The sequence below is a fragment of the Vanacampus margaritifer genome, chromosome 1 (assembly GCF_051991255.1).
Source record: "Vanacampus margaritifer isolate UIUO_Vmar chromosome 1, RoL_Vmar_1.0, whole genome shotgun sequence".
Taxonomy (NCBI): Eukaryota; Metazoa; Chordata; class Actinopteri; order Syngnathiformes; family Syngnathidae; genus Vanacampus; species Vanacampus margaritifer.
This window is the reverse complement of record NC_135432.1, coordinates 48,912,232-48,927,231: the sequence shown is the minus strand read 5'-3', so window position 1 is coordinate 48,927,231 and position 15,000 is coordinate 48,912,232. Positions and strand designations below refer to the sequence as shown.

Below are 15,000 nucleotides of genomic sequence, written 5' to 3'. Positions count from 1 at the left end.
TGATCAACAAACTGTTGAAGTTTTTTTTCCAATTACAGTTCTTTGCAGTGCTGTTCTCTAGTTAAAATTCATCAAATAAAAATGCTGGCAGATCGAAATTTGGAAAATACAGAAAGCTGTCTTAACTAATAGCGGTGGTGGTGTTTGAATGGTTCTCTGTATGGGTCTTTAATTTATTTAAATAAAAAGGGTATATGCAAATTAAGAATGTATTTAAATGATTCGATTTTTCAGTCCAATCATTTTGATTTGAATTGTGACTTCTATCAACTGCATGTTGGACGCTAAACTATCTGAATTCCTGCAATTAATTGGTCCCCCAACCCCCCCATGATTTTTATTTATTTATTGCCTATAAAGAGCAAAAGGACGAGACTGATATTACCATCATATCCATATTCAGGAATTCAGGTAGTGCGGGAAGAGGATTTTCCAAAATTTAACAACCCCCCACCCCCTCCCAAAACTCTTGGTAACATTCCACTGTAGCTTTTGAAGATAGTTAAGTCAAAGGTACTGATACAAAGCTGAGTGAAGTGTTACCTGCCTACTCTTTCGCCCAACATGTGGAAGTAAAGTATAAACGTAAAGTATTTTTTCTCCTTGTAATTTCAAGTGCCAAGTAACACAGTTCTCTCTGTTTGGGCCATTGCCAGGCAAACCACAGCATAGACTTCGACACCAGCTCTGCTCTGGTCTTGACTATTGAGAGTACGCTGATCACTGCCTGCTCTTCCGAGTCCTTGGTTAGCAAAGGCCACTTTAAGAATTTCTGCATCCGCTTCGCAGAGGGCTTTGAGACCTCTTGGGATGACTGGAAGCCTGAGATCCGAAGCGATTTGGTCATGAATGCTTGTAAGTGGTAACATTGATTTCCTATAGCTCAGAATCTCGACTGTCTAGTAATTTCTCCTATGCTTCTCTGAAATATTTACCTGCATATGCGTTTGTTTGTGATGAATACTCAGGTATCGTCCCTGACGGCACATACGAAGTGTGTTCTAGGACCACAGGGCAACCATCTGCTGGCAAGTTGCAGTCAATAAAATATGGATCATACACCAGAATCCTCAATAAGAATAAGACTAAGACTGAACAGAACTTTCCGAATTGGCTTTTCTTTCCTTTTCAACAAATTAGAGAGCAGCAGCGCTGGCACCTGGACGCTGAATGTGCTTTGGAAAATGTGTGGCATTGACGTTCACATGGACCCCAACATTGGCAAGCGCCTCAATGCCCTGGGTAATACGCTGACATCAATGACGGGAGAGGAAGACGTAGAAGACATCACCGACCTCAACTCTGTCAACATGGTGGACCTTTCAGATGAAGATGAAGGTGGCACCATGTCACCCACCATCCACATGGTTAGTCAATATTTGCTTTGTGTGATTCCCTGCAAAGGTCACTCTTTCATTCCCACTGCTAAGCCTACCCAATCTAATAGCTCAATGTAGGCTATTATATCTATCAGTATTTTGACAGCCATAATATCACAATATGGCAAGAGATAAATAGCTACTCCTCTGTGGGAAAAAAGGAAATACTGTATGGGACAAACTTGTCTTGCCTAAAAGGCATGCACAAACATTTTTGTAAAAATAAATAAATAAATAAATCTGTCTGACTATGTTTGTAATGTGTTTACGACAAGTAAAAACTGTCTGTAAACATACAAATATACTATACAAATATACATACTTACAAATCCTGATGAAAACCGCTACGTTCGCAAGCATTCACTGCTCAGTGAGGTACCAGCTTTATCGGTCTTCAGATTCGTAAAAAGACCGATGCCGATATTTGTCAAAATGCCAAATATCGGCACCGATAATCGGCCCAGCCAATAATCGGCCCAGCCAATAATCGGTCTATCCTTAAATAAAACTGGTTGTTTTCTTTAATACCTTACATCAATGTAAATATATGCTTTCACAGTTATCGCTATAAGTTTGCACGTTCAATGTTTTTACATATGCGCTCATAGTGAAATGGCCGGTTCGACACTGGTCTCCTCTTGTGTGTAAAAATACAGTACTTTACTTTTTATGCAACGCTCATTATGTAACACTGCGTATTATTTCATGGCAAATTCAGCCAACAGATTTTGACCTGGGAGCAACAGTCAGTTTTGATTAAGCAAAAATTTGACTTTGGTAGTCCATTATGCTCAAAACGTTCACCCATTGTCCAAGGACATCATTCTTACTGTAGATTTTATGGTTTGAACATCAAAAAATAAATAACTTACTGTGAATGTATGGTGCTGCCATACAGTACAGAGAAAAATATCCAGTACTGTTCCCAAATGTTCCTAAATTTGTTGAAAGCTAACCATACTTAACTCAAACAGAGCTTCTTTAGCAAATCTTCTTTCTATCCATCCATTTGTTCCTGCCGTGTCCCTGCAGAGTCCAGGGAGCCAGTTCAGCCCACGGCTGACTTTAAAGAAACGTCTGGTAAACCACATCCTGGGCCTCAGTCCCAGACCCCAGAGTGTATCTGTGCCAGCGGATTACTTAAACTGTCCCTCTCCCCGCCTTGGAGCGGACAGTGCCCGGGCCCAAAGACCTCTCTCCTGGGCCTGCGTATGTAGCTGGCAAATGTCTTCAACTCATCTTTGGGCTAACAGAAGTGTTTCCGAAATGGCCAACCTTTCTGCCACGTAATTGGGCATTCAAAAAATGCTGAGCAATGTAGTTTAGCATGCTTCAAAGTAGTATTGCTTAGTATTTGCACTTACTAATATCCACTATTTCGGTTTACTTCTGGGTGAAATTAAATACATGGTTATGGCAATCATGGTAAAGATTCTTTACTTTCCCCCTCTTTCACTTAAAAGTGAGTGGTGATGGTGGTGGCTACTTTATTATATACAACAAAATACACTCAACCCTGATTGAATTGTTACAAGACTAATAACACACCATCGCATATTAAATCAGATTTTGGGCACAAACTGGACTTGAAAAAGGCCTTTTTGCTGTTTGAGTTGCTACCACGATCGATCTAAGCGTTCCATTCTCCCACCAGGAGGCAGTTGACCCCAGAAGGCAGATGGTCATGGGAAACCAGGCGGCTGACGCGCGTGTCCGAAAGTTTACCAAGAGGGTGGTGGACATCAGAGAGCTGAACGAACAGGCCAAAGTCATCGATGACCTCAAGTAGGCGTCCTATATCAGACACGAGACACATTTGAGAATTAAGTTGAATGCTGAACCCTATAAAGCCCGAACCATGAAATGCATGAGAAAAAAATTCTGATCCTATGTAAATACAGTATTTATTGGTCCTTTTCAACAAAAAAATAAATAAATATTTTTTGGGGGTGAAATCAACTTCCATTTGACTTTTGATTTGCATCATATTTGATACATTCGCTCACAGTGCTTCAAATTCATATATTTTAAAACTGTCAAAAATATTATAATAAACTGACATATCAAACATATTAGTATTTCCAAAAATCAGAAAGTACATTTCCGACTGTTAACAAGTATAGGTGTCTCTCCTTTTACAATTAGGGTGATCTTGCAAGGTTGCTGGCAAAGCCATCAGATGGGCGATACTGCCCTCTTATGGATATTCCGTGCAATGCATGTGTCAGATCATATACGTCAGGGTTTTAATGGGGGATACAAATATTATACTCATGAAATAGAGGGCTCAAAATGTATTGTGTTTATTAATATGATGAAATGAATTATGTGCTGTAAACTTAGTTAGCAATTCAACCAAAACAAACTATAGATGTAAGAGATGCCCTTCTAAAAGTTTTAACTTTGTGAAATGTATGCATCCATAGGAAATTGGGAGCGAGTGAGGGCACTATCAACCAGGAGATTCAGATTTATCAACAGCTAGAGTCTGTGGCTGTCAATGACATCAGGAGAGATGTCAGAAAGAAGCTGCGGCGCTCCAGTATGCGGGTGAGTTCTCATCTATCACTCACTTCTTACTTCACTGATGAAAAATTCACTTTCTCAAGAATGACATTGTGTGGATCTCATTTGTACATTTAGAGAGCTTTTTTCTAACTTTATTTTTTCCTCCCTCAAGGCGGCCTCTCTAAAGGATAAGTGGGGTCTAGGCTACAAACCAAGCTACAACCGTTCCAAAAGCATCTCCGCAGCAGCAGGTCGACCACCTCTAAAAAGAATGGACAGACAGAGGTAATGAAAAGCAAGAGAAATCTTGAATCAAATTATGGAAAATATTCGGGATGGGCATGAGCAACCCATGTATACATTTCTGACTTGGAAGAATTGTGTTAATTGTGCGTTTTAATTGATTAGGATTTTTTTTCGTCCATGAGGGAAAAGTTGACCAGTAATTTCTTAAAAAATATGGAGACATATAATGGTTAAGTCAAGTTTATTTATATAGCCCTTAATCACACAAGAGTCTCAAAGGGCTTCACATGCCGACAGTTATCGCTGATGGTAGTAAGCGTCAGAGTGTGTAATTAGTACTTAAAATATGAACAGAAATATGGCAAGAAAAATTTGTATATAAATGTACAGTACAATTATTTAAATAGAGAAAGCCAGCTGCCTAAGATGAAAAAAGTTGGATGTTTGCACCTGGATGTATAACAAATCAGATTGTGTGTGCTAAATTCATCTATTTGCATATACTTCTCCCAGAACATACAAAACAAACTGCATGACATTATTGCCTTTTTGACTCTTAGGAGATCAGCGTTTGTGCCCGTTTTTGCATGTGTAAATTAATGTATTGTGAAAAGACTAGGGGTGTCAAAACTAGTGAATTAATTTTGAGTTAATGTAAAGTTCCTTTAATGCCACTAAAAAAAATGTACGCGTGATTAATGACCGCCCTTTACTTGGAAAGCCTGTACTGGGGGAATTCCATTTGGAACTCAGCAGACACGTCCACGTCAAAATTTAGCAGTAATAATTGAATAATAATGTATTTATTTGTGAAGACTGGGGTCAAGTTGTACTTTACAATTTTAAAAATGTGCACAATTTCACAAGTTTGATTAGACAGCCTTTAATATGAAAAGAAAAATGCACAGCTGTCATCGTGTTACAAATGCAATTATGCCATCTAGTGGCAGAAAAATGACCTCAGCACAAATCAATATCCCATTTGTTTTTTTTTAAAGTACGGTACATCTTCTAACTCAATTGTATGAATTATTATGAAATTACTGTATCAATGACTAAAAGATGCAAAAGATTTCTATTAGTTTAACATTTTTTTTCACTTTTATTATAACAAAAGTATGAAAACTCAGGGAATCTTTTTTTTTTTTTATGTTCATTTAGAACAGCTGTAAAATTTGCGATTAATCACGAGTTAAGTATTGAAGTCATGCAATAATTAGGATTAAAAAAAATTAATCGCCTGATACCCCTAGAAAAGACATATATTAATAAAAGACATATATAAACACATGAATATTTGCATATACGTATGATACTGTGTACTCACCTTTTTTTTCTTTCTTTTTTGCTGCGTTGTTTTTTACAGTTCCAGATTAGGAGATGTGGATGACTTCCCTGATGTGCGTGTGGATGCATCCTCTCCTGGACCGCGGGTCACTTTCAACATCCAGGATACGGTAACATCACCTTATGTCCATACTCCACACTTTTAGTATTCTGTAGGTTTGTCAGATATCTTTTGATTTTAAAGTTATGGATGATTTAAAATGTGAAAACATAGTGTTGCTCTTTCTAAGGAAATCTATTGGGTGGTGCATTGAAGTTGTCCGTTGATATTCATTCAATGTTTCAATATGTAACAGCCAAACAGGAAAGTCTAACATTGTACGCAACTGGTTCAAAGCAGAATTATTATTGTTGGCTATTTTGTGTAAACTGCAAGTGTCATCGTTCAGCCGTCTGTACGAGGCATTAACAGCATTGAGCTAGCGTAAAAGATGAAATTACATTGAGGCATGCCCATTACTCATGTCATTCTTCATTTCCATGTTTATGTGAGTACTACATGAAATTTACTTAATTTAATTACTAATGGTTGTACTGTGAGCCTACACAAGAGAACATTATTTCTTAGACATTTTGGATGAGCTGTTTTATTGTATTTTATTTTTTTAACTTTTTTGTTCAATTTAATATAAATAATCAGGCTTTGGAGTCTGCAATTGCACCTGTCAGTCCAGGAGATATATTCAAGGTATACTTTTCAAAAATGCATTTTTACAATTAATAATACGAAAGCCTCACTGAATAATAAAATACTTTGCTTTCCTCTTTTCCTCTGTGATTACCTTCTTGATGCTGTTAGGATTTTTAAAATCCAAACACAGTGATGAAATACAGGCTTCAGCAATCAGGATGGACTTAAGAAAAAAGAAACATTGTTATGTTTGAACAACAGTGTTGATGGATTTGCATAACTTGCCATCATGCTAGTTTTGATTTATTCATGCAGCATACAAAGATCTGTTTATTTTTATTTATTCATGAATCAAATTATAATCCCAGCTCTGCAGTCAGTGTGCAGGATAGCAATTTGTCCACGTTGTTACGTGGATAAACTCTTAAAAAGGCAGAAATTAAAGGAGGCAAGCTCAAATGTACATTTAATCCATCCGTCCATTTTTCGAACTGCTTATTCCTCACAAGGTTTTATGAAGCCAAAATACTTTCATCCTGTCTTGGAACTCTTTAAAGATCCTAACAGGCGTTGCTACAAACTAATGAATGGCTGATTTCTGACAATAATTCTGCATGGTCAGCACATGAACCACTGCTACTCCTACCATTCACTTGTCACAGCCAAAAATGTTAATGCAGAGACAGCATAACAAAAATTATAGATGCCACAGCATCACATTAAAACAGGAAAGTGTGATCACCTGGAACAAAGGCGCCGATGTCTCGTTGACATTATTCTTTAAAGCTATTGAGATATTGACCTTCTGTGTTGTGCTTTGCAGCTGTATATTTTCTTGATAGTCCAAACAAATTATAGTTAAAAGTTGGTCCAATTTTAGCATCTACATCTAGCATGTTCAGACACTGACAGTTGATCTCATCAGTAATTTGGTCATAATATTGCTAGGGCTGTTGCTTGTGGTGCTTTCACACTACGTAATGCATTTATTGAAATCATGTTTGCTATTGTTTGCTTCTTTCCATTGTTTCGCCTCTTCTCCAGTTGGGGTGTCATACCATCTCTATCTTTCTCACACTCTCTGCCGTTGCTTTCTGCAGAAAGTGCATGACTTCTGAGAACAGTTACAGGATGATAGTGTTCTGTTTTTGGGTGTCATTTAGGACTAAAGAGTCCGCAAGTTGCAAGAGCTAGTTTGGAGATGGGGACAAAACTAGACCGGGTGGTTAAAATTTTCAATTTCTCCAAAAATATACTCCTTAACTCATTCACTCCCAGCCATTTTCGCTGAAGCAACCACTTCGCTCCCGGCTATTTTCTGGATTTTGACAGATTTCGCAAGGCCCACAGAATATTGTGTTCGATGCTATAAAAACATGGAACCGACCTAAAGAAAAAATAGTCTCTTCTTTCATCAGGAAAAAAAGTATATTTGTATCTGTTTCCGTTTTGCAGCAATTAGCATTAGAATATAGCTAAGTTTCATTGATATTCACATTCCTGGTTGACAACACTGTCAAAAAGAGCTCGTTGCAACATGGCCCTGGCTGATCTCTTATACTCTGCTGCCACCTACTGGCCATTTTTTTGTAAAAACTACCATTGCTTTAAGCCACCTCTTCATGTCAGAAGCTGCATCAAAGCCTACTGTGTGCTTTTGGGAGTGAAGGACAAAGTATTAAAAAACGTATTTACACAATTTTGAGTTTAAATCAGTTAAAGTATTTATTTTCATTTCCCAGCAGCCCAATTTTTTTAATTATAGTCAAAGTGTATGAAAATAAGTGATTAGCAGACAATGTGCAGCATCATTATTATCTAATGTGTTTTGTTTTAGCCAAATCATAGATAGAGTATCTTGGGAAACCCACAAACTTGGCTTCAAAATAATTCCTTGCCGTTTACAATACACCATAATGTGACAGCTTGAAATTGCTTAGAAGTTGCATGGCCGTGTTATGAACTCGAGCCCATAATAAATTGACTACATTAAAAATAAATAAATACAAAATAAAAACAGAACTCTATCTCCTTTGTGGTGTGAATTTCTTGTAGGGTTGGGTTTCAGTTTTCATTTTCAATTTTGGATTTTGATTATTCACATTGATTCCTGTTTTTGCTACGAGTCCATTAAATGAAAGTCATGTTGTACTATTCTTTCGACAGTCAGCTACAATTTTGAATAAATGAGCATAATCTTAATTGGCAAAATCAATGACTTGTGGATACCCAACCCTAAATCCTTGTATCACTTCCTAGTTGTGACATCAACTACATCATCAGAGCAGTTAAGCTAATTCGTCCACTTTGTGGCAACATAAACTGTCTCCAACTGAGTCTGACTTTGTGATCTTCTGTGAAGTTTCCTGAGGAGTCGGAGATGGACCTGTTGTCAGTCACTATTGATGAGCCATCCCATCCTCATGATCAGCACCATCTTCATTCTTCATCCATAATGGGAGACCAGAGCTCAGTTTTCAGTGCTCCTTGCACTCCTGCCGTTCTCTCACCCACAATTCCCTTCCAGCACGATGACGTGCAGCGAGATGACCTCTCCTCGTCTTCCTCTGAAGACTCAGAAAAGGAGGATGAGTTTGAGCGCGAGAGACCCCTGAACTATCGAAGGCCTTTGTACGTTTTTCCCTTCCTTTTTACTAGTCCTTATTTGACATATTGTTAACCATCTTGTTTTCCAATGGCAGTAATTGCATAATGATTTAGAATTTGGATCTTATTTTAATTCCAGCAATCTTTGAACCGTTTCTTTGCTCTTTCTCTTTAGCCAAGCTTCTCACAGGAAGTCATCAGGCTTTTCTGCTGTGAGTCAGTTGTTCAGCGAGCGTTGGCCGAGCACGCCAGCCAATCGGAGCTTCGGCGGCGCAACAACTGAAAGAAACATCGACTTTGAACTGGATGTTCGGGTGGAAATAGACAGCGGGAAGTGTGTTCTTCACCAGAGTACTCAGCAACCTGAGCATGAAGAAATATCATTCAGGAGGTGCCATGAAAATCATCTTGCATGATTTCTTTTTCTCCTCAGAAAAAAACTACTTTTTTTTTTATGATTCAAGTAAAATAACATCACATGAACAGCCTCTTCTCTCTGTGGGTTTCATAGGAGCTGTGATCGCAGCCTCAGGAGTCTAGACCAAGAGTCACCTCCAAAGAAAAAGAAATTGCAGCCCACATACACATCCACTGCCCATCTTCTCGCTGGAAAGAAATGTCCCTCTTCGCTGCAGACCAAATCGAATGACCTTGAGACCACAGTTTTCTACATTCCAGGAGTGGATGTAAAGGTCAGATTGTCCCTCAGCAATTCAAAATGTATTCTGTTTGTAATAGATTTGACATTGTGAATAATTCATCCCTCATTTCAGTTGCACTATAACTCCAAGACCCTGAAGACTGAATCCCCTAACGCCTCTCGTGGATCTTCGCTCCCTCGCACACTCTCCAAAGAGTCAAAGCTGTATGGTATGAAAGATAATGGTCCTCCCAATGCTGTCCAAAGCCAGACTAACTCGCTCCTACCTCCCCCGCTCCCACCTATTCCATCAGGTACTGAGCGTTCCCTTCATTCTTAATTGCATGCCCTACCGCCATCCATAGCCTCGGTTACTTGAATGCCGGGCACTCTGCTACAACGAACTTCATGCAATTATTCAATTCCCGGCATAAGTCCATCACTCTCCTTTGATCAAATGGGCTCATACATATTGATCGAAAGATGCAACTTCCGTTATGTTGACCTCTCTTCTTTAAATACACGGAACTGACTTTTAATTGATATAACTACAATGTGTGTCTGTAGCCAAAGGTAAAGGCAGCGGAGGGGTGAAAATGGCCAAGCTGTATGCCTGGGTGGCCCTCCAGACTCTGCCGGAGGAAATGGTCATCAGCCCTTGTCTTCTTGATTTCTTAGAGAAAGCACTGGAAACCATTCCTATCACTCCAGTGGAACGAAGTTATTCAGGTTGGTTTCCCTTATGTGATTCCACACTTATTCGATTTAGTGTTAGTTTTATCCGCCATTTTAAAATTTTGTTTCAGTTTTAGTCCAGTTTCAATCACGCTTGTTAATTTTCAACATAGTTAGTCAACCTCATCCCGTTTTAATTTAGTCAATTTTTAGTTGACTATAAGTCTAGTCATTATTTTAGTCCAAGAAAACACAATTTTACACTGGTATATTTTTTTGTCAGCAGATAATGTTGAACCTTTCGGATCTAAAACTAGTTCACATAAATTTTTCTCTCATCTTTTTTTGATTAAAAACAACTTCACACACAATTACAGTAGCTACTATGGCTCCATGCTATGAGTTAGTAACTTAGCCAGCATTAGATAGCGGTCCGATTATCATTATTGTGGGAATGTTATAGCCGTTGGATTAATCTTATGTTATAACTATAATTAACGTTTTTTTTTTTTAACCTTTCATCGTGAATCCAGCTCCTGTCTGTCCCGTGTATTTAAACATGTTGCACTTGCTAGCTGCAAATTTGAAAGGGTGTGTGTCACTATGTGTCACATGACAGATTAGCAGAAACAGGATTTTACAAAATCATATAATATTCGTCTCGTCTTGGTTCATGAACTAAAATGTTCATAGATTTTAGTCCAGTTTTTAATTAAGTGAAATACATTTTCGTCTCGTCATCATTAGTCTACAAAAATGCTAACTGATTTAGTCCCAGTTATTGTTTATTAATGAAGGTTTTTATTCTAGTTTAGTGTGTTGTTGACGAAAATATTTTTGCTTAGTTTTCATTAACGAAATTAACAGTAATTCAATTGCCACTGCACTCTCATTACCGTCCATATTGGACATATTGGCTTCTTTATCTTTGCTGTCACGTGTGCTGTCGTTTCAGCTGTGGCTGCCCAGGAAGAAGACATCGGTCAGTTTGAAACAGTGGAACCACTGGAGGAATCGACCACCTCCATGGTTTCTTCTTCGGCGTCTGCATATTCTTCTTTTCCTGTGGATGTGGTTGTCTATGTCAGAGTTCAGGTACAAGCCAACTCGCAGAGTTTGATTAGATTTTTATTTATTACAATTTAAAATCTAAATCCAGGTATAAATATCCTATTTCATATGCGACGTTTGTGTTTTTAGCCCTCTCAGATCCGCTTCAGCTGCCTGCCCATGTCCAGAGTTGAATGTATGCTCAAACTGCCATCACTGGACCTGGTCTTCTCCTCTAACCGCGGTGAATTAGAGATCCCAACTGGTGCTCATCCCAATGATGGGTCACACCCACCCTCATCCACTCCACCTGGGCAGCACATTCCAAAACTACCTCCCAGCAAAGGTCTGAGAATCTAATCATATTCCATTTTGAGTACAGTGGTACCTTTTTATTTATCAAAAACATGCAACAACAAAAAATGTGTTTTTTGGAGGACTACAACAGATTAATGGCATTTCACTGGGAAAAATTCAATTACAAACAAATTGAATTCACAAGTTAAAGCACCACTGTGTCTGTTCATTTTCCCCATTAGTGATGGCGACAATATAAAATATCTTAATTATGTCTGCTCTCTTCCTTCCTCTAGCTTCTCCATTACTGGGGAGCCCTCTGGGCAGAAGCCGCCACAGCAGTAGCCAATCAGACCTCACTGGGGGCCCAAGTAACTCCTCGGGTCTCAGCTTCACTGCCTGCATGTCTGACTTCTCACTCTATGTATTCCACCCCTATGGCGCCGGAAAACAGAAATCTGCTGTTACGGGCCTGCCCCCGGGCCCCAGCCCATTAGGTAATCATTATGATGATGACGATGATGATAATAATAATAATCATCATAGTAATAATACATTTTATCTTGGGTTACATTAAAGGATTAAAAGAACAATTTAACATTTAAAACTATAAACTGAAGAGTAAAAAATCCAGCAAAGCTGCGGGAGATTTTATATACTATTTGACAGAAAGTTGAGACCAGCGCAGAAGTGCTAATGGAAGTGAGTCTCTCATTCATTCACACAGTGTGTAGAGTGGCACTTATGTTATTGGAGATTCCTGTTTACTCATTGCTGCTCTTTTTGTACTATTTTCTTGCTTGTTTACGCATCAGTCGTGCGAACATTTGCAATGCCTGCCAGAACTCAAAGAAAGTGTCACCAGATACCCGTTTCAAGTTTGATACCACTTTTTTTGAGACCGATACGATACTCAAATCTTAAGTACTCACCGATAGCAAGTGCCGATACCATTAGTACTTATGAAACATAAAGTTTCCCAAATAATGACAGATTTTTTCAAAGACCTATATACCCCAATTATGGCAAATTTCCTTAATTGCTTGAAATCAATGGCAATTATATTTTTAAAATTTGCTCATAAGTCATTTTGCATAGAGCACACAAAAAAACGAATTAAAAAAGAATAGATAAATAAAATGAAACAAATAATCCAGTGGCCAGGGATAAAAAAAAAAAATCCCAATCAAAATATGTGGTTCTACAACTTCCCTTTGAGGAATACAGTTGGACTACAACTATCGAGTTTTTTAATATTTGAATACTTGACTGAAAATTCTATCGATAACTCAAGTACTCGAATAAAATATATTTTTGCTTGGATAAAGAATAATTTAAACTACGCAACAACAAAATAAGATATTTTCCTTGTTCCCTTTCGTCGTCGTCGCCCCTTCGATTTGTCTTTAATTCTTTCGTTCTTGCTGATTGAATCAAATAAGCAATATCCGCTTCGTCTTCCTTCCCATGCGTTGGTGACGTAAGTGTTAAATAAAAGTAGCCCGTACGTCTGCTATGCTAAAGCCTTAAATAAACGAGTATTGGAGGCAGGAAAAAGCCTTCGGATTTTTCATACTCGAGGTACCTGTGGCAGTCAATAAATGCTAAATAACCATTTAGATCTTTAGTTCCTGACCAAAACACGGCCATAAGAGCGGCGGCCGATACCAGTATTTATAACCGTACCGATACTGTGAAATATGTCTGGTATCGGTACTCGCCCATCCATAGCAACTCACTCAAAATCACTATGGTAATACAGATGATATGTGCATCATAAAATACTTGGGCTCTTATTCAGGGAAAGTAATGATTATACTGTAAATAGCTCTGTATTGATTTCTACAGCAAATAAACTTTTCCAAAATTTCAAAATATCTGAAATGTTCATTTTAATTTTCTCAGTTTTGATTTTAAACAAAAAAGGGTGTGAAGCGTTCCCTTGGTCAGCAGCAGGTGTTGTAAAGTCAACTGAAAATGTAAATGTACTTGTGCTTGAACGTTTACATGCCCAGGGGGTACAGTTTGTAAACTTATAAACACTACTGTAAATGTACAAAAGCTAAACGTCACTTTGTTGACACAAAAATGCTATGAATCGTTACCAAAGTCCATATGCACATCTCTACTCATGTCAACTTTAGCCTCTGAAAATAAAGTTCAAAGTACCACTTGATTGTCACATCCACCAAGTATCAAAACAATTGCCATAGTATTTTGAGATTTATGGGCAGTAAGCCTTTTTCTCATCATAAGGTGTTAACTTTTAAGCACAACTGTAATAGTTCTCTGAAGTTAACCCAGTTTTAAATTGATTTATTATAGTCTGTCAAAATTTTAAAAAGGCCGATTCCGATCTTCATCAAAATACTGAATATCGGCGCAGATTGTCGGCCTGTTCGATAATCGATCTATCCCTACAAAGTAGTACTTAATACAAGAACCAGAATAGTCTGTTTGGGGTGGCAGTAGTTAATCTTTAAGGATTTAGACTTTGGAACCAGAGGACCACGTTATAAGTCCTGCTGCCGATAAAATGCAAAAAATGTCAACAAGCTGTTGGAGAGATGCTAGTCTGCTTCCTGGCTAGTGTCCCTCCACTTCAAAAAGGTGCAGCAAATAGTGTTGCACCATTTCTCCTAGTGTGCATACGTGTGTGTTATTTGGGTGTGTAGATGAGGTGTGTAGCACAAAATATATGTACAGCAGAGTGCAAATTTAATTTCCCTTAAGAGGCACTAGATAATGGATGAATTGGTTATAATCAGTCTTTTATCAAATTGTAAGGGTATCTTTTCAATATTGCTTTAATTAGAAAGAAAGATAGGAATCCAAATTTCTAATGAGATGAAGAAGAGGGTTCCAAAGGCGTGGGGGTGAGCGGCAGAAGGCTTACGGCCTCGTGGTGATCAGACAGGTAGGGGAGGGGGTAGGATAAATTGGATTACTGAGGAAGACCTGGGAGAACGAGTTGGTGTGTTTATACAGAAGAGGTTGGTGAAATGTACTGAGGCAAGGTTATTGATGGTGTTGAATGTGAGCAGGATCTTTACATGTGATGTGTAATTTGCAGCTCTTAGCTGTAGGGCAGGAGTGAGATGACTGATGTGAGGGGATTTTGAGATTATGTGAGTGGCACAGTATTAGACCAATTGCAGTTTTTTTTTAAATAAATATATACTGTATACATATATTTTTCCCATTAAACAAGTGAGGTGTTTTTAATCATGATGATTATCAATAAGGATAACAGCATTGTTTAGTAAGAGCAATGGACAAGCAGAGGTGAAACTAGACTGATTGTGTGATTTAATTAATGTGTGACTGGAATGAAATTGCTATCAAGAATGGCACACTGACTATTAACCTAAGGGTGAGAGGGAAACTATTGATTTAACAGGCGGTCGATTGGGTGCTAACAAGTTCGGTTTCTTTACTGTTAGTTTGAGAAAGTTAATGGAATTTCATGATCTGGTTTTCTTTATATCTTTGTGGAAAGGATGAGGTGTAATGCATATTAGCGGAGTATTATCCGTGTAGCAGTTGAAATTAATGTTGTTGTAGGTTGTTTTTTTTTGTTGTTGTATAATATGGCCTATTTCGGGGATTTATATTCTGAA

General features: G+C 38.1%; 1 protein-coding gene across 17 annotated transcripts in view; it reads left to right on the top strand.

Annotated features, from left to right (window-relative positions):
• kiaa1109 (KIAA1109 ortholog) overlaps window positions 1-15,000 on the top strand; it is a 106,571-nt gene that overhangs the window by 71,438 nt on the left and 20,133 nt on the right. For 6 of the 17 annotated variants that reach the window (XM_077570417.1, XM_077570690.1, XM_077570951.1 and 3 more), the window contains 17 exons: window positions 657-855; window positions 969-1,028; window positions 1,141-1,367; window positions 2,412-2,588; window positions 3,034-3,164; window positions 3,806-3,929; window positions 4,060-4,172; window positions 5,500-5,590; window positions 6,121-6,168; window positions 8,474-8,742; window positions 8,894-9,109; window positions 9,230-9,410; window positions 9,492-9,672; window positions 9,926-10,087; window positions 10,989-11,128; window positions 11,234-11,429; window positions 11,677-11,877. In XM_077570417.1, the coding sequence (XP_077426543.1) occupies window positions 657-855; window positions 969-1,028; window positions 1,141-1,367; window positions 2,412-2,588; window positions 3,034-3,164; window positions 3,806-3,929; window positions 4,060-4,172; window positions 5,500-5,590; window positions 6,121-6,168; window positions 8,474-8,742; window positions 8,894-9,109; window positions 9,230-9,410; window positions 9,492-9,672; window positions 9,926-10,087; window positions 10,989-11,128; window positions 11,234-11,429; window positions 11,677-11,877 (2,716 nt within the window). The remainder of the gene's footprint in view (window positions 1-656; window positions 856-968; window positions 1,029-1,140; window positions 1,368-2,411; window positions 2,589-3,033; window positions 3,165-3,805; window positions 3,930-4,059; window positions 4,173-5,499; window positions 5,591-6,120; window positions 6,169-8,473; window positions 8,743-8,893; window positions 9,110-9,229; window positions 9,411-9,491; window positions 9,673-9,925; window positions 10,088-10,988; window positions 11,129-11,233; window positions 11,430-11,676; window positions 11,878-15,000) is intronic. The other 11 variants (XM_077571339.1, XM_077571189.1, XM_077571032.1 and 8 more) reach the window with 7 other exon arrangements.